This window comes from Arvicanthis niloticus, chromosome 7, assembly GCF_011762505.2.
Source record: "Arvicanthis niloticus isolate mArvNil1 chromosome 7, mArvNil1.pat.X, whole genome shotgun sequence".
In the NCBI taxonomy this organism is placed as follows: domain Eukaryota; kingdom Metazoa; phylum Chordata; class Mammalia; order Rodentia; family Muridae; genus Arvicanthis; species Arvicanthis niloticus.
The window spans coordinates 51642573-51669880 of record NC_047664.1 but is presented as its reverse complement, the minus strand read 5'-3'; the positions used below and the strand labels follow the sequence as shown (position 1 = coordinate 51669880).

Sequence of the window (27308 nt, the reverse complement as noted above, 5' to 3'; positions counted from 1 at the left end):
GGGGCTGCAGAGATGTTCTAGCAGTTAAGAGTACTGCTTGCTCTTCCAGTGGTCGAGGAGTTCAATTTCCAACACCCAATCTAAGGTTCACAACTATCTATAAGTCTAGTTCTAGGAGATCCAATTCCTTCTTCTGGCCTACATACAAGTGTCACCCAGACATACATACTGGCAAAACACCATATACATAGATGAAAACCGAAATCATTATGAAAAAAATGTTTGAAATATGATTCTTATTGTAGTTCAAAATGTTCAAAAGTCATGTGGCTACATTATATCAAAACATAAAGTTACTTTTGGTAAATATATTTTTTATGACTTAATTATTCAATTACTTCTATAATGTCGAGAAGGATTTTCAATAGTGTGGCAAAATAATTGTAATATTAAATATATCAAATAATATATGATATGATTGATAAATTTTAAAATGCTGATATAAATGAAACAATGAGATATTCTCCACCATTTTATAGATATATAAGTTTTTAAAATATACATATGCTATAAAATATATATAATATCTATAATTTATTTAAGATCATATATATGGTTTTTATTATAAATAAGTGCTCATATGTGAGAATAGATAGAATAGAAATATTTGGTTATTAGTAGGTATTAGGTTTATGTGCTTGCAGTATTTTTCAGTACAATTTTAAATAGTTTTATAAAATTATGTATTATATTTGTAATTGTATTTATCGTACACAAATTTATGAATATTTTTTAACATTTATCAAATCCTTAAAGGTTGCCAGAGAGGTTAAAATCAGAGAACTTTTAATTTAGTTTTGTGTAGCTACAATCACTTCTCAAGACACTAAATTATTTTAAAAGACATTACTGTTTCAGTCAAAATATGTAAGCTGTCTCTTCTGTAGGATAAAGTCAGGCTATATAACCTTGTGAAACATGTACACATATCTGTACATAAACAGATAAATAAGCAGATATAATTGTACATATAGTGTTATCTTTGGTCCCATGAAAATGTAATTTCAATTTGTTCCTGAAATTTCATCTTGTAAATATTTTAAGAAAGAGTGTAAGTACTACAGAAATTTGACCTACTTCGGGAGGTCCTGGTAGAGAAAAACGACTACTTTAAAGTTCCTACAGAACCATGAAAGGAAGAATAACTCAACACACACACACATGTATCAATGACTTTCTATGCTGAGTCTGTCACCTTCACAACCTTCACTGAGCCATTACATGTTTCCTATCTGGACTTGGTTGCAGCCACTTCCCAATGGATTGCTCAAAGCCAGACTGGTCTTTGACCGGCAGAAGTCAGAAAGATGAATGCTCCAGGAATAGTAAGCAGACTTGAGACATAGAGTAAAGGGCTCTCAAATCAAAGAATAGTCATTACAGTGCAAGACTAAGTAATTGCTAAGTCAGGCTTTGCTCTCTGTGGTCTAGAGAAGGATCTACAACAGCCATACTCTTGGTTAGTAATGAGTGCGTTTATCAAGTATATAGTAAACCAAATATAAGAGATGATAGACAGACAGACAGACAAACAGATGCTAGATAAAGACAGAGAGGGAGAGACAGAGACACAGAGAGAGATAGAAAATCAAAACATATCATCAAATTGTGTTCTAAAATTCTCCAGCAGAAACCAATTGAACTTCCTAGTAGAGAGAATCCTGTTCAGAAGTGTCCCTTTGGGCAAGGTTTCCAAGACCAAGAACAATCACATCAGGAAAGTAGTATCATCAAACTGAGAGCTTACAAATATCTCCCAGAAACTGACTGGGGAAGTTGAGGTAGTAAGCTGCAGTTTCTGCTCCTTCCCCCTTAGACATTTTGATAACACAGAATAAAGAACAGTAGTCCTGTTGGAAATGGTTTTGCTCTAGGTATTTTTAATATGAAGATAGTTTTATTCCTGGGCTGTCACAGGACTAGGGCAGGAACCCATTCCCAGCCAAGACAGTGGACCATAGTCACTGCTCAGTGCAAGTCTGTTGAAGATGGCTAGTACTTAAGAGGAAGAAATGCATGAAAATCAGAGTACTTTCCCTAATAACATTAGAAGCCGTAGAATAACTGGTATGTGATATTTATGAGCTCACAGGGGTGAAAAGGCCAGAAACTGTTCTGACTGCACACTAAGTGTGGCCCAGTATGTTGGCAAGGTACTATCAGCAGACCTTGAACTTCATAATTGAATGTTCCTGTCATGCTAGGAAGAACATCTCTAATCTTGTTAGCATTCCTTTCAAGAGTCCAAGAACTTCAGAATCACTCTTAGACCTGGACTAGGTCCAATAATGTATCAAGCCACAGATCTGATGGTCCTGGCCAAACAGGTGACACAAACTTCCTGTCTTTGTCCAGACCACGTTCCATCACTATAGCCAGAGATGGTGTTGGACTTCATTACTGCTGCATAGACCATAAAATAGAAACATATCCACATGAAATATCCCCTTTACAAAGAAGGCAAACAAAATGAGTCCTTGTGGTGTGATAGAGGCTCGCTTTCAACCTTTCATTTTTGACCAACTAAGGAAAAATTAAATGCTGACCAGCATATTAAGTTATCATTTATATAAAGGGGGATGTATATAAATAAACATACCATATATAGTTAAAAAACTTTTCTTGGAATAGAAATAGTTAATGCCGTTTTAGGAAGAGGGGGACTTTTCACCAGATATCATACATAAATTTTAATTTGTGAACTACATGTATGCTAACTGCCCCAACACCACCACCACTGAAGAAAGAAAAATTCTACTTAAAAACTGGGACAGGAAAACAGCTATTAAATGAAGGAATGCAGAAAAGGAGATAGAATACAAGTTCACCCAAAGGGCAACTTTTGGACTTCCCTTGTTTTTAAATCCCTAACAAGAGACTGTCACTCTGGAATTCAGTCACGTTGTAATATTGACCTTACTTTGTATAAAAACAAATACTTGTGAATTTTCTCTGGTTAGCCTGCTTCCCTTTCACTGTAATCAAATCCATTTAAACATTAGCTGAGCATTCCACAGAGTTAAAACAGACTTTCATGGCCAACACCCTCTCCAGGGACTGTTAAAAGTAGCTTAATTCTTTCAATCATCATGAAATCTTTATGAGGTAGATACTGCCCTCACTTTTACAGATATGAAATTAGAGACAAAAAGATGCTAGATTAGAGTCTGACATTCTGGATCCAGTTTTTTTCACAGCTGCTCACGTGTCAATTATAACTTCTCATCTAATTAATGAATACAGCTTTTCTGTTTCTTAGAGATATTCCGCATTTCTTTCTAGTGAATATTAGTTTTTCTTAAAAAAAAAAAAAAAAACAACTCAGTGTGTGTGTGTGTGTGTGTGTGTGTGTGTGTGTGTGTGTACTTGTGCATGAAGGTATAATTTCCAGTACCATGGTAAATTTAACTCAGGTTCTAATTAGATGAAAATGTCAAAGGCTGGGGCAGAGTTCACATTCACAAAGAACCCTGAGGGATTGAAGACTGAAAACACATTAGTAATTTTGGAAATGTGTTTAAAACACAGAGGGTTGTTAATTTTACTATCATCACTTAAAAGCGAATTTTACCAAGTTCTAAATTCCATTTTTATTGCTTTGTAGGATTTCATCAAAGGTCTTTCCATTTTGCTTCGAGGGACAGTACAAGAAAAACTCAACTGGGCATTTAATTTGTATGACATAAACAAGGATGGCTACATCACTAAAGAAGTAAGAGATAGCACACCAATTCATTTATCCTCTGAGCCAGGTTTTGCTCAACTTCAAAATATTAAGCAATTTTAACAGTTATTTTAAAATCATATCTTAGGGTATCAAAATATAACTGGAATGAATTGGACTCATTTGTAACACAAAACATCAATGTTATAGTCTTTTTTTTTTCTGGGATTGATATGGGAAACATTGGGATCCTTGGGAGTAACAGAGGCCTTCTCATGACAATAGTTTCAGGAGGTGAGGGAACCAGAAAATTAACAGCCACCAAAGCTACACCACCCAGTGGTTGCTTATCTTACTATGTATCTCACTTTAAAACATCTTTTACATATTCACTTATTTTTACAAACTGCTTTATATCATCTAATCCATACTCTCAAACGTAAATATGAATAGAACTGTATCATCCAATTAGGATGTTTTTCATCTCAAGTATTAAATCTGAATTAATGACATGGCAAAAACTAGATTTTACTTTAAAAACTAATAAAATGTTAAAGTTTTTCCTAGTCAAAATATTTTTTTTTTTGGTTTTTTTTTTTTTTTTTTTTTTTTTTGGTTTTTTTGAGACAGGGTTTCTCTGTGTATCCCTGGCTGTCCTGGAACTCACTCTGTAGACCAGGCTGGCCTCGAACTCAGAAATCCGCCTGCCTCTGCCTCCCAAGTGCTGGGATTAAAGGCGTGCGCCACCACTGCCCGGCTAGTCAAAATATTTTTGAATCTGTATTTTTGTATGACTTCTTTAGTTAAAGCCAAAACAAGAAAAAGTGATTAAAAACTGCAAGAACTTGTATTAATTAATTGAAATTTAGAGTTCCAAATCTAAAATATTTCTAATAAGTAGAAATCAGCAATCAATAAAATTTGTAATTGTTCAATAAAACAAATTCTCTGTAGTTTTTGAAAATCAAAGTATTGAGTTAGACTATTCCTTTCCCAATCAAGATACATGGGAATCTACTTCATTGCAAAACTGAGCTCTCATGATTGTTATATTTGGATTGTACTGCTTTGAGGCAAGAGGCTGTTTGTTGGTTATCAACAAGCAAAAGGCACCCCATAAAGAATTTAAGAAACAAGCAAATGAGACACTATGAAACAAAATCTCCTAATGCATCTTAGATGGCTTTCTTCACACTTGGTGTGCAGCCTCACATGAGTGCCTTTCCATTTCAGGAAATGCTGGACATAATGAAAGCAATCTACGACATGATGGGGAAATGCACATACCCTGTCCTCAAGGAAGATGCTCCCCGACAGCATGTGGAGACGTTTTTCCAGGTAGGAATGAATGATGTGAATGAGGAAGGATGGTTATAAGTAGATTCCCTGACGCCTGAAAAAAAAAAAAAAAACATTGATGCAAAACAAAAACAAACAAAAAAACAACAACAAAGCTGCAAAGAGAATGTTTATTTATAGGGATAGAACAATAGGACAAAGCCTGCCTTAATTTCATATTCTGGCTTTTAAAATGTATTATGACAGACAACTGTATTTCCAGAAGAGTGATGATACCCTGACAAAGGAATTCTCTTATTTCCCACAAGGACCTTAAAGATAACTAATTCACAATACTCTTCTATTTTATAGATAAAAAATCCAAGGCTCTGCATTTCAGGAAACTCTTCAAGTCCTGTCATTTAAAAAACAGTTTTAGGTGATTCATGCTTCACATTACACAAGGGAAAAAAATCCAACCTAAAATGAATGGCCCTCCCCATTGCAGGAACTCAGTAGTTCCTCCTAGCATGTAACTGTCCCGTGTAACACAAAAGGATGGGCTCCATTCTTATCTCTTTGAATCTACTGGGTTCAGGGAGGCTACCAAAAGGTGACTCAATACAATGCTTTGTTCTTTTCTTTCCCAACAGAAGATGGACAAAAATAAGGATGGTGTCGTTACCATAGATGAGTTCATTGAAAGTTGCCAAAAAGTAAGTAAGGAAAAGAACTATATCCCTTTTGGTAACAGCATCAGCTACAAGTGAGCACAGCCTACTAGCCAATATGAATTGAGAAAAATATAAATCAAGTGCACAAGCTAATGAGACAGGCTTCTTACGTGAAAACAATCAGATTTATGTACACATCCAGTCTGATAGCATGCAATACTGATGTGAAAATTTAGTTGTGCACTCCCTTTGTTTCTGAAAACCTTTAGAGGATGCATTACAGACCAACAGACAAAACCACATAGATGTAGACTACAGTTTCGGGCACTGGAGAGGTGGCTTGGTGTTTAAGAGTGCTTGCTGCTCACCTTAAGTTTTCTTCCCAGCACACAAGTCAGGATTCCCACAATGGCCTGTATCTCCAACAGGAATCTGATATCCTCTTCTCGACTTTTCAGGCTCACAAATGATTGTGTTCACCTAACTACACACAGACATACATACATACATACATACATAATTAAAAAAAATACTTTAATCTTTTCCAGACATAGTTCTTTTAAAACATGTTTTATTTGTGTCACCATAAAAACAGAAATCTACTGCAGTAGCCTATGGAACATTATATTGGTCTTTGTGCGTTTTTTTGTTCTTTGGTTTGGTTTTTTATTGATTTTTTTTTTTTTAATTTTAAGTTAATGTCTGTGTAGGGATATTGTGAGTAAGGAACATGTTACAGCACCCACGTGGAGGTCAGAGGTCAACTTTCAAGAACTGCTTCTTTCCTTCCTACTATGATTTGCAGAGACCAAATTCAGGTCCTCAGCAAAGTATCACTGATTTAATATATGTGGATAAAAAGTAGCATTTTAGCTGAGCACAACTGTCTCCAGTTATAAAAATAAAGAGGAAAAACTTCTCAGTAGTCTAGTAGTTATGTGCTGCCTAGGAATTTGGACATAGCTCACCTATCGTGATTCAACTCAACACCTAAGTACAGCCATAACTGTGAGTTAATAAACATGGAGAAACATTTGCTGCTGTTTCAGGTTTTTGGTTTTTGTTTGTTTTTTCTTTCAATTGTTTGGTTTTCAACATTGCTGATGCCTGCTTGCTTCTCAACTCACCTCTCAAAGTCATCTCAGAGGTTTAAAGTGGTGATATAAACCCCCTTAGTGGTGACGGAACTTCGATAGGGGCAGGTTAGCACCACTGCTACCTAGCATACATGGCTCATTAGCAGTGTTCACCCACAGGACAGAAGTGTTCCTCAAGAGCCCAGTCTGTCACTGTAGCTCATTTCTAAGAAATAGGCTAAGTTGAACACAATCACTGTGCAATGGTTTCTCCCAGGCAATTTCTCTGGGATTCAGAAACTATTCAGTATTAAAGACTCCTACAGGCACCATATAGATTTAGCAATAGTTGACAGTTAAGGAGGCAAAGTGGCTGTTAAGTGTATTGATTCTTCTGTCCTGGAATATGGACGTTTATATACTTCCTGTACTTTGGATTTCAATCGACCTGAAATTCCAAAGTTCTCATCTATTCCCTTTGGATAATCTCTGGAAGCTCGTGTGTGTGTGTGTGTATGTTATATTTATATAAATAATATATACTTATATATGGAGAGAGAGAGAGAGAGAGAGAGAGAGAGAGAGAGAGAGAGAGAGAGAGAGAGAGAGAAACAACTTATTAGATTGGCTTACAGGATACAATCTTAGTAGTTCAATAATGACTGTGTCACACTGGAGAAACTGAGAATCTAGTTCTTCAGTCCACTAGGCTGTACGTCTATGCAGTCCCAATCTGGCACTGGAGTCCTAAAAGATTCCTGAAGTTGTTGCTAATAATATCACAACAGGATAGATGAACTTGCAAACAAAAGTAAAAGCAAGCAGGCAAAAATCAAAACTTCCTTCTTCCATGTCATGATGCTACCCAGATTTAGGATCTTCCTGCTTCAAGTAATCCAATAAAGAAAATCAGCCACAGGACTGACGAGAAGCTTGTGTTAGTAAATCCCAATGCAGTTCACAACCAAGATTAGCAGTCACTCACTGTGTTCATCCTGACAGCATTTGAGAACTACCTTGGTCTAGTGAGTACCAAGTAAGATTTAAATGAAATATCTAAAGGCATATTCAAGAACTAACAAAATGGATGGGCCCTTGTGGTTATTTGTAGTGGAGATAAAGGAAGATACTCGTACTATCACAAAGCAGCCCATGAAGGGTCTAGGCCATACTTACAGGTCCAGCAGTACTTCTCATTGCAGACACAGTAACATCCTTCTGTTTCTCCCCTACAGGATGAAAACATAATGCGCTCCATGCAGCTGTTCGAAAATGTGATCTAGAATGACAGCACCTCCTCCACTCAAGAGGCAAATGTGAACGACGACACACGTGTTGAAGCCGCCACTTCTAGCATAGATTGCTCAGCTTTACACTGAGGCATATTATGCAAACAGCTTTGTTTTAATATAAAACAACCCCTCCTCAAATTTAGGTTTCCAGTTACAAATCTGCATCCACATCACTGGGGTCATGAAATGTGCTAACTTATTTCATACTCTGAGAACACTCAAAAGGCACAGAATCTGGAATAGCTTTGATTCTCAGCCACGTGTTATTGAGGCTTTTACAGATTAGTGATTTTAAAACAGCAGTGGGTTTTCCTACTTGTTTGTATGATTCAGCCCTGGATTTTAAGTGGTTTTCTAAATTATTTACATCTGCATTGAACTTCCAGAAAACCAGTGAACTTTCATTTAATTCAATTCATATAATACTTAAAAAGGAAACATTATTACAATTAAAAAAAAGACCAAAAACACAGTCCCAATTTCTATGGCTTCTCCACCTGCTGTTAAAGACATTAATGTATTTGGCATTTTTTAAAAAGAACACTTAAAAATTAGTTTATTATCAGATGTTAGCATATACCTAATAAAATTATTTTAGTATTCGTTAATTTTCCATATTAATGCCAAGGCTCTATATAATCCATGTAACTTTGGACCTGTTCAATCTTACATGTAGACTGTTTTGTATTGTGTTATGAAGTAGATATTCAACGTGTCAAACACACCAAGGATGTTTACAAACTTGCCAAGGGTCCGGATGTCTGTCCTGCAATGCCTAGTGACGCTTATTAACAAGTAACCCTAACAGCAGTACAGGGAGATTCTAGCCACTCCCAAGCCCTTAATGTTCTCACAGCATGTTTATCACACATAAGCCATTCAGGGACAGAGAATCCTTGACTGCCCAAAGTCTACTAGGAATAAAGATCAAGCACCATATTCTTTGAAAACACCAGTGATTCTATTATACTGGAAATTATACATAAGATTGTATAGAAAGTGAATGCAAACACTGGACAGTTCATCCGAATTGCATTATGATTTAGCACATCATATAGCTCAAAGGATTCACATTCCTTTCAGTGATCTTAAGCCAAAACTGTAGACTTGCCACAACAGTACTATAGATATACACATCTTCCCTGTTTTGTAGAAATACAAGAACCAAGAGGATACAGGAGGAGAAGATTTGCAACTGTCTGCAACAATAAATCAGGTATCTATTCTGGTGTAGAGATAGGATGTTGAAAGCTGCCCTGCTATCACCAGTGTAGGAATTAAGAGTAGTACAGTACATGTACAGAAATCTGCCATCACGTGTTTGTGTAAACTCAATGTGCACATTTTGTATCTCAAAAAGGACAAATAAAAGCAAAATAAAGTGTTTATTACTCTACTTTGTGTGCTATTGGTCTTTATAGTCTAGCAAGTTCGACAGTTAATTACTAGATTAAAACCTGCCTGTCACTATCTTTGGGTAGTATTGCCTACAAAGAAATCTTAAAGCAAGACTGAAATCAGGCAGCTGCTGTAGAAGGCACGGTATGAGAATGTGACAAGGTACTATAGACCTGACAAAAGAAACCCTGGGAAAGAATGGGCATGTCTGTAGTATGGTGTAATTGCTTGTATTCTTTGAACTGACAGCTGTGTAACTATCTGAAAGAAGAATTGCTAAAGGTCACCCAGATGTCTGTGGGAGAGACCAAGGGTAAGAGCGTCATCTATCCAGTGTTTCGAGTACGTGCAGTGACTGCCTGTCTCCATGCTGTCCAATGAGGGGCTATAATTTGGATTTGTCGTGACTATTCAAGTGCCTACAGCCACTCAGAGGCCTTCCTCCCATTTTCTATTTCCCTTCCTCTACTCCTTTCTCCTACAGAATGATATAGAGTAAGTTACTAGCTTATCAGAAACTCTGGGCTGTGTCCATAAACTATGTTTTAACACACCAAGTAACTGGGAAACACATATAAGTACAACTACAATATCACTGAATAGATGTAAGTTTTAAAATTTTAATTTCTGAATGTCTGTGTGTATATATGCATACACACATACATACATACACATCATCAGTATCTGGGGGCTACAAAATGCAAAAATAGCATTTACTTAATTATAATTAACACCTAAAGTTTAGGTAGTTTAAAAAGTTGTAATAAACAACAAACTTGTAATAGAATTTTCATTTAAAACAAGCTTTTAAAACTAGAATATTCAGAACAAAACTGATATTCCCAAGCATTCCCACATTATAAAATACACATTTACACATCCTGGCTAATAGTGAAGTCACAAATGTTTACTTGCTATCTTAAAACTTTTTCAGTCTTAATAAATATAAAAACCAAGAAATGGCCAAAACCAACCTATGAAATAAGGCACAGCTACAAAGTGACCTTCCGATGGCTCTAAGTAAAAATGCACTGGAACATATACACACAGGTATGATGGACGAGAAACCCCTACAGCACTCAACTTTTACTCATGTTACTTTAATTAGCTTTGTGTTGACAAACATCTTGTACGATGATCCTTCTGGACTTGGCACGGTCCGAGTAGCCAAGTTAATGAACGGTGCTGTGAGTCAGGATGAACTGAACTCTGACAAAAGGTCCAGGCAGCCACAGCCAGCGCCTGCCTGCCGAAGCAGTTTGTTGCCTCCCTTATTCAACAGCAGATAGAGCAATATGTTGGGATTTTGGATTTGATGATGATAAGACTTGCCTGACAAACACAAGAAAACATGGGCATTAGAAAACAGTTACTCAGTAGGCACTACATTTACAAGTGTTGGTTAAGAAGTATACAAGACTCCCCTGAAACTTCTGATATCATCCAAAAACATTAAAATCACAGATGGACGGGCGGACGGACGGAAGGAAGGAAGGAAGGATCAAATTTTTTATCTAGATACTCACTAAAGCATGGTCAAATTCTCAATGATAGACCTCTTAAACTGAACTGTGTCGCTCCCCTCCTCCCCACACCCCAGTCAGTAGCCACCAATTGTGGACAGCCAACGTCAGCATCCTCAAAGAAAAGTAATAAAAAAAGATACAACCAAAATTACAAGATGAGTAGAACATTTTCTGAGGTAAATAAAAAAAAAGATATCAACCCTAAATATCTACAGCTGCAGTGAGAAGTCAGAGCAATATTTAAATTTATCTTCCCTGTACCTCACCAGCATAGTTGAGTTAATTAATTCTCTGAACCCAATATCCGGATGTAAAGGAAGCTACTGGCTAGCAAGTCCCCCTCTGAGGCTCATCCCGGAGCATAACTGAGTCTGGTGCTTACAATGTCCTATGGGGAGTACTTGTCACAGTGCTCACATACACTAGAAGGAAATGAAGTACGGGGCATTTGTCTTTCCCAGGATAAAAGAGCATGCTGCTGAGCACAGAAATGAAATCATCCATTTGAAAAACTATTTTCAACTTAAGACAGGGAAAGATTCGCTGTAAGAAAGTCTGTGTGTTTGTAACAAATGTTCCCACTTGTCCAGTGGTTGTGCCTTTACATTATTATCATCTATAAAAGTCAAAAGAAATAGGAAACACCTACACTATGAATTCCTGCTTTAAAACTTTTTTTAGCTTTTTTTTTTTTTTTTAATGTGTATGCCTGTGCACCACATGTATGGAATGTCCAAAGAGGCCAGAAGTGGACTTTAGATTTTCTGTGGTTGTAAGCCATCACTATGTGGATGCTGGGCATGGAACTGCGTCCTCTGAAGAGCAGGCAATATTCTTAACCAATAAATCATCTCTCCAGTCCCAAGAACTTTTTAAAGACTCATTATTACTGAAGAAACTTAATATATGTTTTTAAGTTCCTGGAAGAGAAAGAAGAGTATTGCTTACCTATAGTTAGCACAACACTAATCAAACCAGAAGAAAGGCACAGACATTAATTCTAATACATAGCTTTTTTTTAAAACAAACAAACAAAAAAACCCTTTTAGATGTGCAAATGTTATAGGTATAAACATTTTGCCCACATGTGTGTCTCTGTACCATATGCACTCCTGGTGCCCAAAGAAGCCATCAGGAGAGCATCATGTCTACTTGGAACTGGAGGTTGTGAATCAGTGAGTACAGAGAACTGAACACAGGTTCTCTGCAAAAGCAACAAGGATTCTTAACCGCTGAGCCATATCTCTACCTGCACTGGCTGGTTTGTGTGTCAACTTGACACAGCTAGAGTTACCACAGAGAAAGGGCCCTCCTTTAAGAAAAATGCCTCCATGAGATCCAGCTGTAAGGCATTTTCTCAGTTAGCGATCAAGATGAAAGGATCCACTGTTGGTGGTACCATTCCTGGGCTGGTAGTTCTGGGTTCTATAGGAAAGCAAGCTGAGCAAGCCAAAAGCCAGCCAGTAAGCAACATTCCTTCATGGTTTCTGCATTCACTCCTGCCTCCAAGACTCTACCCTGTTTGAGTTCCTGTCCTGACTTCCTTTGGTGATGAACAGCAACATGTAAGTGTAAGCTGAATAAACCCTTTCCTCCCCAACTTGCTTTTTGGTCATGATGTTTTGTGCAGGAATAGAAACCCTGACTACCCAATAGTAAACCTTAATGATATCGTAATTTAATACTACTTTACTAAGATATCATGTAGAACACACAAGGGCCAGTACAGAATACTGTGGAATATTTGATATCTCTTATAAAAATAACCTCCTTTCTTTTTAAATTCAATATTAGCAATATCCAAAGCTACTAAGATTAAGTAACAACAAAAGGAACCCCATTTCTTTCAGACTTTAGATTGGTCAACTACACCTCTGAGGGCCAGCTCCAGATAACAAAGTGTAGCTTCCGAACTGCATCTCCATCATAACCTCCCCTGCCCAACACAAAGACATGCATAAATGTCTCCCATCCCCTTTTCCTGATTCAGTTCCTAAAAAGGTCTCCTGGAGGCAGACAACCATCTAGGAGAGGTCCAGCTTAAAAAGCTGTCATCATTAGCCACCATCTGTTTGCCGGCATTTATTTCACAAAGGAGGAAAGCACAATTACTTCTGGGATTCAGATTTTAGAATGACCAAGTGTATTTACAAAGTAAGTACTTCGTCAGAAGTGGAGTCACTGGACTAGTAGGTGCTGGTTCTACACATGTCCTCAGGGTCTTATCTAGACCTCAAACACAACACAGAAATGCATTCTCTAACAGTCCCTGTAAGGCTTAGTTCTTCTGCATAAACATTAGGTGTTCATCACAAAAACAATATATGCAGTTTATAGAATATTAAAAGTAGCAGAATTCACTGATTAAATCATGGATGGCAAAATAATGTATATAATCATATACATTTCCATATAGTTATTAAGAAAACATGGAAAATGAAAGTTCTACATTGTTAAGCTAAGTAGCTGAATACTTCTTTCAAATTATAAAATTTCAATTAATCTTGCTGACATCATATAGTAATGAAGGCCCCATATTCCTCCCCTTGAAAAGTTGGGGGGGAAAAATCAGATTAACTCTTCCACAATGTGTATGTGCTGCACTAATGTAGAACTGGCATCTCCATCTAAAGGGAGATTCTAAAACTCAGAGGAAGAAAGCAAGACCAAATAAAGGGAAAAAGAGATCCATGACTATAGGAAGCTCAAGTCGTACCTTCTGACATATACAAGGACCTGGGATTTTCCCTAGTACAGATAAGTACAGAAATAAATAAATATAAAATTTAAAAGAAACTAGGGTTGGGCTCAGTTAGTCATCCTTGCTCTGATCTTTTCACGGTTGAAACAAAATATCTAAAATAGTTTAAAGAGAAAAACTAAGAGAGTACTAATCAGACTGTGAAAAACCCACAGGCCTGTATTTAGCCAGCTTGGTTCTGAAAAAGCCACCTAAAAACCTACACCATCAGACCATCAGGTTCTGTTTCTGAATCCAACTCCCCTGCCTGCTGCACTCCTGCGTGTTTTCAGACATAGATTCTGGGACTTTCTGCCAACATCAGACAGTGGCTTTGGCCTGAAAGTGTCTGATGTCCTCTGAACATACCTGAATCCACACCACATCCTCTGGGGCATGGCCAGCTGCCCTGAGCAGGCTGCTATCCCTGCCAGACCTTCATTCTCCTGCCACCTCTCTGCACACATTCATCAAACCTGCTAATCTGGAACCAAACAGGTTAGATTCCCTTTCTGCACCCATCTTTACCCATCCGAGTCCTCTGGGGAATGCACAGCTGCCCTGAGCAACCAACTATCCTCAACAGACCTCCATTCTCCGGCCACCTTTCCACACACCTTCATCCGAGTCGATGATCCAGAATCTTACAGCCCAAGGATATCCACCAGAGGCTTACCACACCAGGTTCCTTGAGGCTAAGACTCCTCCCAGTACTTAATACATCAGGAACATCCAGAGACTAAAGCCATCCAGATGGCAACAAAACCCAGGGGAGTATGACACAATCCGAGCACAGCTGTCCTACTACAGTAAGCCCTAGATATCCTAACACAACCGAAACACAAGAAAATGACCTGAAATCCAATCTTACAAAGATGATTAAAGGCCTTTCAAGAGGAAACAAATAAATCCCTTAAAGAAATATAGAAAAACAGAATCAAACAGGTGAAAAAAATAAAACTGTTAAAGACCTGAAAACGGAAATAGAAGCAATAAAGAAAACACAAACAGGGAGAAGTCTAGAGATGGAAAGCCTAGGGAAGAGAACAGGAACAACAGATGCAAGCATCAGCAAGAGATTACAGGAGATGAAAGAGAGTCTCAAGTGTAGAAGATACAGAAGAAGAAATTGATTCATCAGTCAATGAAAATGTTAAATCTAAAAAATCCCTGACACAAAACTTCCTGGAAATCTGGAATACCATAAAAAGAACTAGCCTTATTATTCTTAATAAAAAGAATAGAAGCCCAGAAAATATTCTCCAAAAAAATCATAGAAGAAAACTTTCCCAACCTAAAGAAAGAGATGCCTATCATCTATCTATTTATAAGCTTACAGAACACCAATTAGACTCAACCAGAGAAGAAAATCCTCCTGGAACATAATAATCAAAACAGAAATTCTACAGAACTTCTTTCTTACAGAAATTTCTTTGAATATTCAAAGAAAGAATATTAAAAGCTACAAGGGGAAAAGGCCAAGTAACATGCAAAGATAGACCTATTAGAATTACATCTGACTTCTCAACAGAGATTCTAAAAGCTAGAAGAGCCTAGAGAGATATCTTGCAACCTCTAAAACACCACACATGCCAATCTAGACTACAATACCCAGCAAAACTCTCAATCACCATAGATGTAGAAAACAAGACATTTCAAAAGAAATCTAAATTTAAACAATATCTATCCATAAATCCAGCCCTACAGAAAATGATAGGAGGAAAACTCCAAAGAGGATAAATACATCCAAGAAAACACAGGAAATATATAATTCTATACCAGCAAAAACAAGGAAAGCACACACAAACAGCACCAACATCAAAATAACAAGAAATAACCATCACTGGTCATTAGTATCTCTCAACATCAATACACTCAATTCTCAAATAAAAAGACACAGGTTAACAGAATGGATTCGAAATCATCTTTCTGCTGGATATAAGAAACACATCTCAGCAAAAAAAAAAAAAAAAAAGACATTATCTCAGAGTAAAGGGCTGGAAAAAGTTTCCCAAGCAAATGGACCTAAGAAGCAAGCTATAGAAGCCATTCTAGTATCCAATAAAATACACTTTCAACCAAAATTAATCAAAAGAGACAGTGAAGGACACTTTCTACTCAAAGGAAAAACCTACCAAGATATCTTAATTCTGAACATCTATGCCCCCAAAACAAGGGCAATCATATTTGTAAAAGAAACATTGCTACAACTTATATTGCACATCAAATCCCAGGCCATGCATTAATAGTAGGAGACTTCAACATCATACTCTCACCAATTGACAGGTCATCCAAAAACTAAACAGAGAAATAATGAAACTAACCTACATTTTGAATCGAATGGATCTAACAGACAACTATAGCATATTTCACTCAAACACAAAAGAATATACCTTCTTCTCAGCATCTCATGGGTCCTTCTCCAAAATTGACCCTATATTCAGTCACAAAGAAAGCCTCAACAGATACAAAAAAATATGAACTAATGCCTTGTATCTTATCAGACCACATGGATTAAAGCTGGACTTCAACAACAACAGAAGCAACAGAAAACCTGCACACTTATGGAACCCGAACAATTCTCTACTCAGTGATCTCTGGGTCAAGGAGGAAATAAAGAAATTGGAATAGGCTCCCAAAAATCAATGGGGGTGACATTAGCTGAGAGTCACGGCAATGTGGAGATAGAATCTCAAGAGGCCATCTCCTATAGCTAGGTAGAAACCCCAGTGGAGCAATAGAACACCAACCCACTCACAAAACTTCTGACCCAAAATTTATCCTGTCTACAAGAAACAGCAATGAAAGATAGAGCAGAGACCGAGGGAATGGCCAACTAATAACTGGCCCAACCTTAGACCCATCCCATGGGCAAGCACCAATTCCCTACACTACTAATGATACTCTTATGCTTGAAGATAGGAGTCTAGTGTGGCTATCCGCTGAGTGGTTCCATCCAGCAGCTCACTCAGATGAATGGAGAAACCACAACCAAACAGTGGATGGTGCTCAGGGATTCTTATAGAAGAGTAGGGATAAGGATTGAGGGCCTTGAAGAGAATAGGGATTCCATAGAAAATCAACTAACTCCAACAAAGACAACTAGCCTGTACCCTTGGGGATTTCAGAGACTGAAGCATCAACCAAAGAGAAAACATGGACTGGGCCTAGGCTCCCACACATTCGAGGGAGGAGATGAGTAGCTGAGTCTTCCTGTGGGTCCTGAACAACTAGAGAGGAGGCTATCCCTAAAGCTGGTGCCTGTCTGTGGAATACATTTTTCTAAATGGGCTGCCTTGTCTGGCCTCAGTGGGAGAGGATTTGCCCAGCTCTGCAAAGACCTGATGTGCCAGGGCAGGGGGAAACCCAGGGTAGGCTTCCACCCTGGGTTTGGGGAAAGGGACTGTGAGATAGGAGCAGTGATCAAGATGTAAAGTGAATAAAAGAAAAGAGGGGGGAACCGTGATCAGGAAGTAATAAGTGAGTAAGTAAAATAATTAAATCAAAGACACCATCACAACAAAACAGAAATTCTTAGCCTAAAAGAGAAAAACCCAGAAAATTGCACATTTATTCTTGTAGCTGCAGTGAGCTAACACATGCTAACGACCTCTGCTAGGACTGAAAGTACAATGTACAGAAAGAATGCAGGTTACAGATACAGCGTTCTTTCTACTTACACTTCCGCCATGCTGCTCCAGCTTTTGCAAAGCACTGGTGATGGGTTCTTTGAATTTTTTGTCCATTAGCCTCTTCGAAAGCTTTTGAAAAGTAGGGGACGAGGGTTATAAATAAATAATCTCTGCTATAAGCACAAATAATTTTTGAGCATGCCTTAATTTAAGGAAGTCTAACTTACTTTAAAAAACTTTAACAAAGTTTGTTTCAGTATATGATTCACTAAAATTTATATGTAACAATATAGTATTTGGTTAAAAGTTGAATTTATGTGGCCTTGTGGGTATTAATGGGAAGAGAGGTCCTTGGTCCTATGAAGGCTTGATGCCCCAGTGTAGGGGAATGCCAGGATGGGGAGGCAGGAGTGGATGGGTGGGTAGGAGAACACCCTCACAAAAGCAGAGGTAGGGGGTGGGATAGGGGATCTTTCCCAGGGGGGAAACTGGGAAAGAGGATAACATTTGAAATGTAAATAAAGAAAACATCCAATAAAAAACACACATATATATATATATATACAAAAAAAGTTGAATTTTTGTCATTCAAATTCTACCTATCTCCCAATATCTGCTACAAGTTATCTGGTGTCTGACACAAGGTCTAATCTCCATTCAACCTTCACCCTTCAGTCACATAGGACACAGGTGGAGGGCTTGATAAACAGACCTCAGGCCCTAGAGAGATTTACATACTAATGAGGTACCTGAAGGCCAGAAGGTGGGGTCAATTAAACATTCCTCCCCAGCCCAGCCCAGCCCAGCCCCTCCCCCTCTTTCCCTCCCTATTTAACTCAGGTCTGCCCTAGTTTTTTTTTTTTTTTTTTTGGGGGGGGGTTGCATCCAGATCCATCCACCATCTGCCATGCCAATAAACCAGTTTTGGAAACCCAAGGACTTTCTCGTTGGAGCCATGGAGAGGCCTTTAGTGAGCAGCTGGGCCTAACTTCCAGCTGGAGAAACCCAGATCATTCCCAGCCAACTACACACAGCCTGCTGTGAGGAACTCTCTGCGATTCCCCAGCCACTTTTACCCACAATCTGGGACTGGGGAAATGACTGACTTTAATACCCAATACCCACATTAAAAGCTGGGCATGGTGGCTTCTGTTTATAATTCTATCACTGGGGACCCACTGGCCGGACATCGAAGCCTAACTGATAAGCTACAGGTAACCAGAAGATCCATCTTACAGGAAGTGGACAGTACTTCTAAAGACAACACCTGAGACTGTCCTCTACAGTCCACAAGCATGCAAACATGTGGACATACAGGCACATGCGCTCGTGCACCCACATACAAACACACGTACTCACACAAAAACTATGCTTACAAGCATGGCATATGTTTCATCTCATCACATGCAAGTCCATGCAGAGAACTAAGAAGAGAGCTCTGCCTCTAAAGCACACATTACCCAGCAATAAGACAGGAGAAGCTGAGAAGTAACTGACTGACAAAGCAAAGTAGACTGGAAGCACAAGACCACTTATCTCTGCATACATGCTAACCACGACATAGCTAGAAACATAGATGTTGTTTAAAAAAAGAGAGCACAGATGAAAGAAGACAGCATCAGACACTAGCAGAGAAGCAGTGCTATGTAGGTAGTCATGAGCAACCACACCAGCATTCCCATTAAATACATGCATTTCTGCAGACAGCGACCTAGACAACAGTTCAGCTACTTAAGCCATGCTCCCTGCTAAGCATTTTGGAAATTTATTCAACATAGGTTGAATAGAAATAGAATAGAAATAGAATCCACTAGAAAACAATAGAGAGGCACTGTCTACTAGATACTTTCTGACATACTTAGTCTAATCTCCAACTGTTAGGGTTGGTTAGCTCACCACTGCTAACATGACTGAATAGAATAACATCCAGGTAAATAAAGCACGCCCTTGGTTTTTATGCAAAGGTTTTTCCAGAGAAAGTTCAAAGGCTCTAACTAAGGAGTGGAATTATCCTGGGATTCTTCATGTGATTTTACTGAAAGGAAGGGGGCAGGGGAGAAGAGACCCTGCACCCTTCCCATGTGCCCTTCCCATGCGCCCATCCATTTCATGCCCACTACGAGGTCACCTGTTCCACATTAGCCCTTCCTTCCTGCCATGAAGGACTGGCACCTGTGGAACGCTGAGTCCAAACAAATCCTTCCTACCATTTGTTTGTTTCTGCCAGGTACGTTTACAATGACAAGAAACTGAGGTTTTAAAGATTTGAGCTAGGTTGGTGCTTGATTTGAAGGCTGGGGTTATGAAGACTTGCACAGCTACTCTCCTCTGTGCAGTACTCACACTTGTAAGCAGAAGTTTCAGATGGCCATTCAGGGACGGACCAACAACCACACTCAGCTGCACGAGTGCACTCAGTCCTCTTTCAAACACTTCATCATCAGAATGAACCTGTGGGGCCAGTTAACAAGACAAATTAAAGCCTACACAACCTTCCAAAAGAGTCTCTGGATACTTTCATTTGGACCTTTTGCATGTGCCTTTATAATTCTACTTTCTTCTTTCAGAATGAATTTTCTTTAAGAATTAGTACACTTGTATCTCAAGGAGACTTGTTCATTAGAATCAGTAGAGAAAAAAAGGAAAGGGACAAGATGGGAAAAATGCAAGGGAGAATAGGGGAAGGGGCAAGCAGGTATAAGACATGCAGGACTAAGCATTTTATCCTAGAAATCTATCAACAAAGAGAATTTTGGAAGTAAGTTTTATTGCACTGTATCTAGAGGTAAAACAATCTCCATCAGATAAGAGCTAATTACTAATTACTAATATGCATCTATTATACAGAGAACAGAGTCACCTGAGTTATATCCTCTAACTACCTAAAAGGTTCCTTTTTACCCCCAGGACCCTAAAGTACATCCTCTAAAGTGGTCAAGTACAGAACTGTCTGACTCTGACACTGCATATACTTGTCAAACCATGAGTAAAGCACTAATTTGCATGTATATCGGGGAGGGGAAGAACAGGCAATGTTCTCTGGAATCAGGGTACTCATCCATACCATGTTATTGAAGTCCAATGAAATAAATGACTTACTAGAGCTGCCTTCAGCACAGGGATCAGTCGAGGTAGCAAAGGGATAGCTTTTTCAGGAGCACCCTTGACCAGAAGTAACTCCCTAAAGCCTTCCTTTGACACAAAGGTATAAGGATGCTTGGTCTCCCTCAGACCCTGCCAAAGAAAACATAAACACAGAAACTTGATTTGGTACTTTCCCCACTGAGTAGAAGAAAAAACTTTAACTTGCTACCCAGCACAGAAATAAATGTACTGGTAGTGGGCCACAGGTACATATATACTACTGGTCTTGGCCACTGAGATACCTTGTCAAGTAAAGGCAATTCCCACTAAGCCTGATACTTGAGTTCAATCCCTGATCCCATATGGTGTAAGGAGAGAACCAACTCCTAGAAGTTGTCCTCTGATTTCTATATGCACTCTATGGCACACCCACACCTACTGCCACAACAAACGAACAAGCAAGCAAGCAAGCAAGCAAGCAGATGTTTTAGAAGGGCTTAAAGAGTTGTAAAAGCAGAGGCCCTTGAATGACTTCCCAAATTAAAGTACTTTGTATACCCTAACCATTTGGACTTTGTAGTATATTACTAGTTTTGATTAGTTTAAAATATGGCTTACAATTGTATATAAAAGTTATGACTCCTGGAGCCTACGTGGAACTGTACTAGGTCCAACTGCATGTACGTTAAGGTTGTGTAGTTTGGTGTTCTTTGGGATACCTAAGAGTGGAAATAGGGGCTGTCTGACTCTTTTGCCTGCCTTTAGGACCCTTTCTCTTCCACTGGGTTGGCTAGTCCAGCCTTGATATGAGTCTTATCATAACTTTTTATGCTGTGTCCGGTTAATATCCCTGGAGGCCTGCTTTTTTCTGAAGGAAAATTTAAGATGACTGGATCTGGGGGTGTAGGGTGGGTGTCAGTGAGGAGTGGAGCAAGGGGAAACTACAGTAGGGATGTAAGGTGTGAGAGAAGAATAAAGCAAAACAAGACATGTCTATAAAAGAACTAAGTATGGATGGGCAGTGGTGGCGCACGCCTTTAATCCCAGCACTTGGGAGGCAGAGACAGGTGGATTTCTGAGTTTGAGGCCAGCCTGGTCTACAGAGTGAGCCAGTGGACAGCCAGGGCTATACAGAAAAACCCTGTCTCGAAAAACCAAAAAAAAAAAAAAAAAAAAAAAAAAAAAGAACTAAGTATGATTTACCATGCATTTCATTTATTCATTCATTCCTATTAGATTTTCATTTTTATAAGACTGGTTAATTAATTTATTTTATATATGTGTGTGTATGTATGTTTAATGTCTTATATACATTATAAGACATTATAATGCATGCATATATATATAAAACAGTTAGAATTACTTGCTTAGAGTCCAATATTTTAATGCCTCTCACTTGATACTTATTTTTAAAGTACAAAATGAGATGTACTTATAATGTTCAAAATAACAATAAGCTTTTTAAAATATCTTTTTCTATAAGCACTCACGAGAGTTAGAATGTTTTACCTCAGCTAATGTAATTAGAAGCGGGTCAAATGGAAGAATTTCAGGCGGGCATTCCCAATGTAATCTGTGTCTTACTGAGCCATGTACCAATCTAAAATACAAAAGTCAGTGAATGTAGCAGGGAGCTTATAGCACAATACTCTTCTCAGAACAGAGATGTAGAATTACCTTGTGACATACAGGAATATCATACTCTTAAGGACACAGACAAAGCAGTACAAGTAAACAAGCCTTCACATCCCCACGTTTCCACAAAACTGTGTAATAAGGTTATATTGCAAAACTTTTTGTATTGTTATTTAAGAAAGCTTCGAGATCTCTCTCTCTGGGTGTGTAAGAGAGAGAGAAAGAGAGAGACAGTCTCCTGTACACCACGCTGGCCTCAATCCCACCTTGTGTAGCCAAGGGTGCCCATCCACTTGCTTCCCCACCTCAGTGCTGGGATTACAGGTACACAGAACCATGCCAGATTAACTAAGTGCTAGGAGATTCACCTCAGGGTTCTGTTTCTGGTAAGATACATTCTAGGAACAGAGCTATATCCCCAATCCTTCAGTTTAGAATCTAAGAATGCTTCTTGAGCTTCTTTTCTCACTCCAAATTTGAACATAGTATCTAAGAAATGCAGTTTTGAAATTGTTTACATTACCTAGAAAATAGGTAGGGTTTTGGGTTTGGCTGGAAATTTTGTTTTTTGTTGTTGTTGTTCTCAATTTGTAGAAGCCTATGAATGCTTAATGCCAAAATTAGTTGTACTAAAAGTGGTTCACTCAGATCAATTTAATTTCTTAAATTATTTGGTGCTTTACTACAGATCTTAGTAATTACATATTAGAGTAGATATTTTTTAATCAACAATATCCAGGGATTTATACCAATTTAATAGTCAAGCCACCTTTGATTTCAATCTCACTAGTAAATAGATTTTCAACAATTTAAGCTGAATAACTGATTTCATTCAATTACTTTGAACCACACAGTAGCTATGGATTGTATTGATTTTACCTGCAAGGAATGCCTCCTTGAGAGTAAATAGCTGCAAATGCAGAAGGGGCCCGTGGCTGTTCACCAAACTGAAATTAAAGAACAAAAATAACACCACCACCTTCACTTACTGATAGCTTCAATTTTAATCCTGCTGAGATCAGGGGCATGTGCATACACAAACACACACACACACAATACCCACACAGTGCAAATCCCTGCTCAGCAACACAACTGTGAAAAAAACATACAACCAAGCCTTTGGAGTTGTTTCTCTTCAACCAGTAATTTGATTCAAAGGTTTGCAGATGGCTGAAGCCTAAAAGACTAAAACGTCTTTCCACTTTCTCTGTCACACCGAATAAAGAATCCCCGGATTAATAATACAGAGTAGAGATTTGCTTTTACCAATCCCTGTAAGTCCACATGCCCTCTGGCCAAGTATAGATGTGTAAAGAGCAGAGAAGCTATTTAACTTCACAGAATAGACTTTATGCTTCTGTGAAACAAGGGATTGGGCTTGGTAGAATCAAAGATCAGGAACAAGTCTTACAAACATATATGTGAATATATCTTTTAGATTACAGAAGTGGTACTAAGAACAGAGAGAGGACATTTGCTTTTAGCCAGCACTGTATGGCCTGCATGCCCTTCAGCCAAGTATAGATATGCAGAGGTGAGAGAATCTGTGTAACTTCTCCAAACTGGCTTTACGATTCTATTAAACAGAGGATTATAGTATGGTTTCTGGTAGACCAATTTGTAGAACATAAAAAAAAAAAAAAAATGGTTAAGAGTTTTGTATGAGCACAGAATGACATGAATGAGCCATTCCATGGCAGCTGAATGCAAGTCACTTCGCTGACATTAGAAAGTAGGATAGAAAAAAAAAAAAAAAAAACTGACATACAGTTCACAACATAACAAAATTAACATTGCCAGCTAAAAACAAGCAAAAAGGAAACAAACCCAAGAGAGCATTCAGAACTGTTAAACTGGAATCAGCTAAAAGCCTATTCCTGTAAAATGTACTGCTTTAATGTACTAATTGAAAACATAGTTACTATAAAGTGCATTATAAAAGTAAAAAATGTACTGCTTGAGGAAACTGTACTCACAGGGTTAATGGTTTTAGGGTTGAGTTTATCACTTGGCCGAGGATGAGCCCTTCTTGCAGCCTCTGGAGAACTGGATAATGAGGAGGATTTGCTCCGCTGAACTGTAGTCCTGTGTTTCGTTTGTGTGCTTGAGGATGTGCGATGATCATTACTACCTAGGAAAAAACTAGCAGAACATCAGTACAAAAGATGAAAACGCAACAGAAACTGATCCTGTATGCACATGGAACACAGAAAGCATCACTAACAAACCTGGCCTCTCCCTTTTGCAAAAGTAAAACTCTGTACCTGTTGCTCTGCTTCTCAACTGCACGCCTCCAGAGCACTCTGATTTCTGCATAGCTTCTCTTTAACCTGCAGTTAAATGAAACAATTTCAGAATCTGTTGCTTTGCCAAAATGAATACACTTTATATACATGTAGGTGTGGAGGCCTAAACGTTACCATCTTTTCAATAGCTCCCCTTCTTATGTACTGGGGCAGGGTCTCACTGAGTCCAGAGCTCCCCTTCTTGGCTAATTCGGCTAGTCAGTGTGTACCAGGAATTCCCTTGTCAGTGTCTCACATGTGCTGGGATGACAGACAGATCACCACCTAGGCTCTTAAAAGGACTCTGTGTGATCAGATTCTTTACCAGCTAAGCCATCTCCTTGGACCTACTTTATATTTTAAACTGGTTTCACAGCCACTGAATCTCTTCACTTGAAAAGCTTTCAAACACTCTAGAAAACAGAGCTTCCGAGGTGTTTTGAGTACTCAAGGTAGTTTGCATCATGTGTTTGTACACATGCACATTAATGTCTCCAAGTAGGTGTGTCCATGGAGGCCAGAGGCTGACCATTGGGTGTCTTCTGTTGCTGCTCTCCACCATTTTGTGAACCAGACTATCTCACTGAAGCTGGAGCCTAGGGGTTCTAATAGACTAGTCTCTAAGCCTCTAAGATCTTTCCAAAATACTAGATGCTTGTTTTTTAGTCAGGGTCTAACTTGCTATGTAACTCAGGATGGCCTTGAACTTAGAACGATCTACCTGCCTATGTCTCTGGAGTGCTGAGTTCTTAAAGGCATGTGACAGCATATCTGGCAAAAATAATCTTTAGCTGTTAAAAATATCACTTTTTACTTTAAAAGACAACCTAAGTATGTTTGATTTAAAACAGTAATATCCACCTGTGTGAATACTATTCCATCACTGTCAAGCATGGCCTCCTATATTTTGTGAAAGAAAACGGCTTACTTCACCTTTAGACCACTTTGTACTTTAAATGATGTGAGATAGGTAGTATGATGTAGCAGTAACCAAATAAAAAGGTGAATAATACGTTGCTATAAATATTACCAAGTCACCCCTCATTTCTTTCCTAGGATTCTAAATAGTCAGACAAGAATACAGAGAACCACTTTATGTGGAGGGCTTACATTATGTCAGTGTCAGAGACGGAAACAACAAACACAACACAAATCCCCTGGCTTTCATTTGGGCCTTTGCCTAAAAGGGGCTGGGAGCACCTGTATATGCTAGGAAACCCACACTATCTTTGCTTTACAAATACCAAATTTCAGTAGCCACTAGTCTAAAATCAGGGCACTACTCGTCATCTTTCTTCTACTCTCTAATTAGAAAACTAGAAAGTTTCAAAAACTTCAAAAGTCGCTCAGCTAACGACGCTGTTTACCAACTGCAAAGGACCTTCAAATCGCAACGGCCAGACCCATCCTCTTGTTTAGCCTCAAGTAAAATCTGTTTTCCATCTTTCAAACATCCATCACCAAATCAACCCACTTCCCAACTAGTTCAATTTGGCTTTAGGATGTTGTTAAAGTTAAAAACGAGGAAGTGTGTAGAAACTTCTATAGGGGAAAAAAAAGAAAAAGAAAAAAAGAAACCGGAGACATATGAGCGACAGATTCCAGTTACAATATACTTAAGCCAAATTCTCGGGAGCTCCAGTGCTCTAGAAACCTTAGCAACAAGGCTCTAGCCACGGGAAGCCCCCACGCCGAGGCTCCAGACTTTGGCGCCGGCTCCTACCGCCTCTCCCGCAGGCACCGGCTCTCGCCGCTGCCCTCGTGGGGCTTCCCTCAGGCTCTCCGCACCAAAGCACTCTGGTCCGGCTGTCGGCAGCCGTGATTCAGGAAACCAACTTCAAGTAGCATAGACATCCGGCGCCGCGCAGTGACGTCACGCGCGCGCCGCTAGCGCTGACCCAATTATAGGGAGGCTACAGAGACGCTGGGGCGGGGGGGGGGGGGTTGCCTGGCAACTAGGGGCGTTCTTAGGGCCACTGTCCATAAAGCACACCTGTGGACTGTCTCGGGTAACAACGGAGCCTTCAGAAGACCTTAAAAGAAGTTTAAGTTTTAGTTTCCAAAGAAGAGTCGCTGATTCGCTTTAGTTCTCCGGTCCTGCCTCTCTCCAGTCTATGTGTTTATCTCATAGTTTCTCAGGAATATTTAATGTCCTCCAACATGACTGCCTTAAGTCCTGACAACCAAGGGTTTCTTTTAGCTTCCTGTCATGCTAATTCCTTTCTTTCCTGTTATGTATTACCATTCCATATGCTCTTGCATTCAACTGCAGAACGCTCTAATTTTATAATATATGATTATAATATAATTATAATTTTACAATACTATAATTTCATAGCTATAAACATATTATTTTGTCCTTCATATTACTTTCATGAAATTGGTGCGGGGGTGGGGGGGGATGTGTTCCTTTGCAATCCCATCAGCAATAATTTAGGTAATATCTGTTAAAAGACCAAACTCTTTTCAAAAGGTTTTTTTTTTTTTAGAAAAAAAAGGTTGTTTTCTTTTTTTAAACCTTTCTACTTCAATCTTCTATAGAATTCTCTTTGTTAAGCCTAAAGTCTTACCTTTTTCCTCTAGTGTAGAGCAGAAGTTTCGTGTTTTATTTCCGACCTCAGACCATGTATGATGCACAAAATTTCCCAGTTCTTTATTTTAAAAAGTGACCACAAATTGTGTAAAGCTTCCTTAATTTTAAGTAAAACATTTGCACTTCATGTTTTTGTTTTATAAAAAACCTTGTCACGGCATCATTTCAAAAATGATGAGTGCTTTCTGGACCATCCAAGTTTGAGAAGCTTCTAAGAAATCCACGTGACACTGATTAGAAGGCAGCTGGATAGACCAGATAGAGGTCTGGAAAGAGGTCTGAACAGAGGTGTGGATTTTAGAACCAAAAGCATGTAGGTGATGATAACCAGGAACATGAGGTGAGGTGCAAATGTTTATCGCACACTAGAGTGTATGAGAATCCCCTTCTCACCTTATTTTTAGATTTAAGATAATACTTTATTTTACATA

The 27308-nt window shown here is 38.7% G+C and overlaps 2 protein-coding genes across 14 annotated transcripts in view; one reads left to right on the top strand and one right to left on the bottom strand.

The window, feature by feature from the left end:
- Positions 1–9380, top strand: part of Kcnip4 (potassium voltage-gated channel interacting protein 4) — a 1049546-nt gene extending 1040166 nt beyond the window's left edge. For all 6 annotated transcript variants that reach the window (XM_034508323.2, XM_034508320.2, XM_034508322.2 and 3 more), the window contains 4 exons: positions 3605–3712; positions 4898–5002; positions 5596–5658; positions 7928–9380. In XM_034508323.2, coding sequence (XP_034364214.1) covers positions 3605–3712; positions 4898–5002; positions 5596–5658; positions 7928–7975 — 324 coding nt within the window. In that variant the 3' untranslated portion in view covers positions 7976–9380. The remainder of the gene's footprint in view (positions 1–3604; positions 3713–4897; positions 5003–5595; positions 5659–7927) is intronic.
- A 608-nt stretch (positions 9381–9988) lies between these two features.
- Positions 9989–26141, bottom strand: Pacrgl (parkin coregulated like). 8 transcript variants are annotated; one of them, XM_034508324.2, is made up of 9 exons: positions 26008–26141; positions 24264–24329; positions 23976–24130; positions 22879–22946; positions 21874–21964; positions 20380–20514; positions 19624–19731; positions 17329–17409; positions 9989–10714 (listed from the first exon to the last, which is right to left on the bottom strand). In XM_034508324.2, the coding sequence occupies exons 2-9, from the start codon at positions 24313–24315 to the stop codon at positions 10658–10660; spliced, it is 747 nt and encodes a 248-aa protein (XP_034364215.1). In that variant the 5' UTR covers positions 24316–24329; positions 26008–26141; the 3' UTR covers positions 9989–10657. The 8 variants fall into 8 exon arrangements, with proteins under 8 accessions (XP_034364215.1, XP_076794600.1, XP_034364216.1 ...); XM_076938485.1 differs by having other exon boundaries at positions 26073–26135; XM_034508325.2 differs by having other exon boundaries at positions 25901–26008.
- Positions 26142–27308: the final 1167 nt, after the last annotated feature.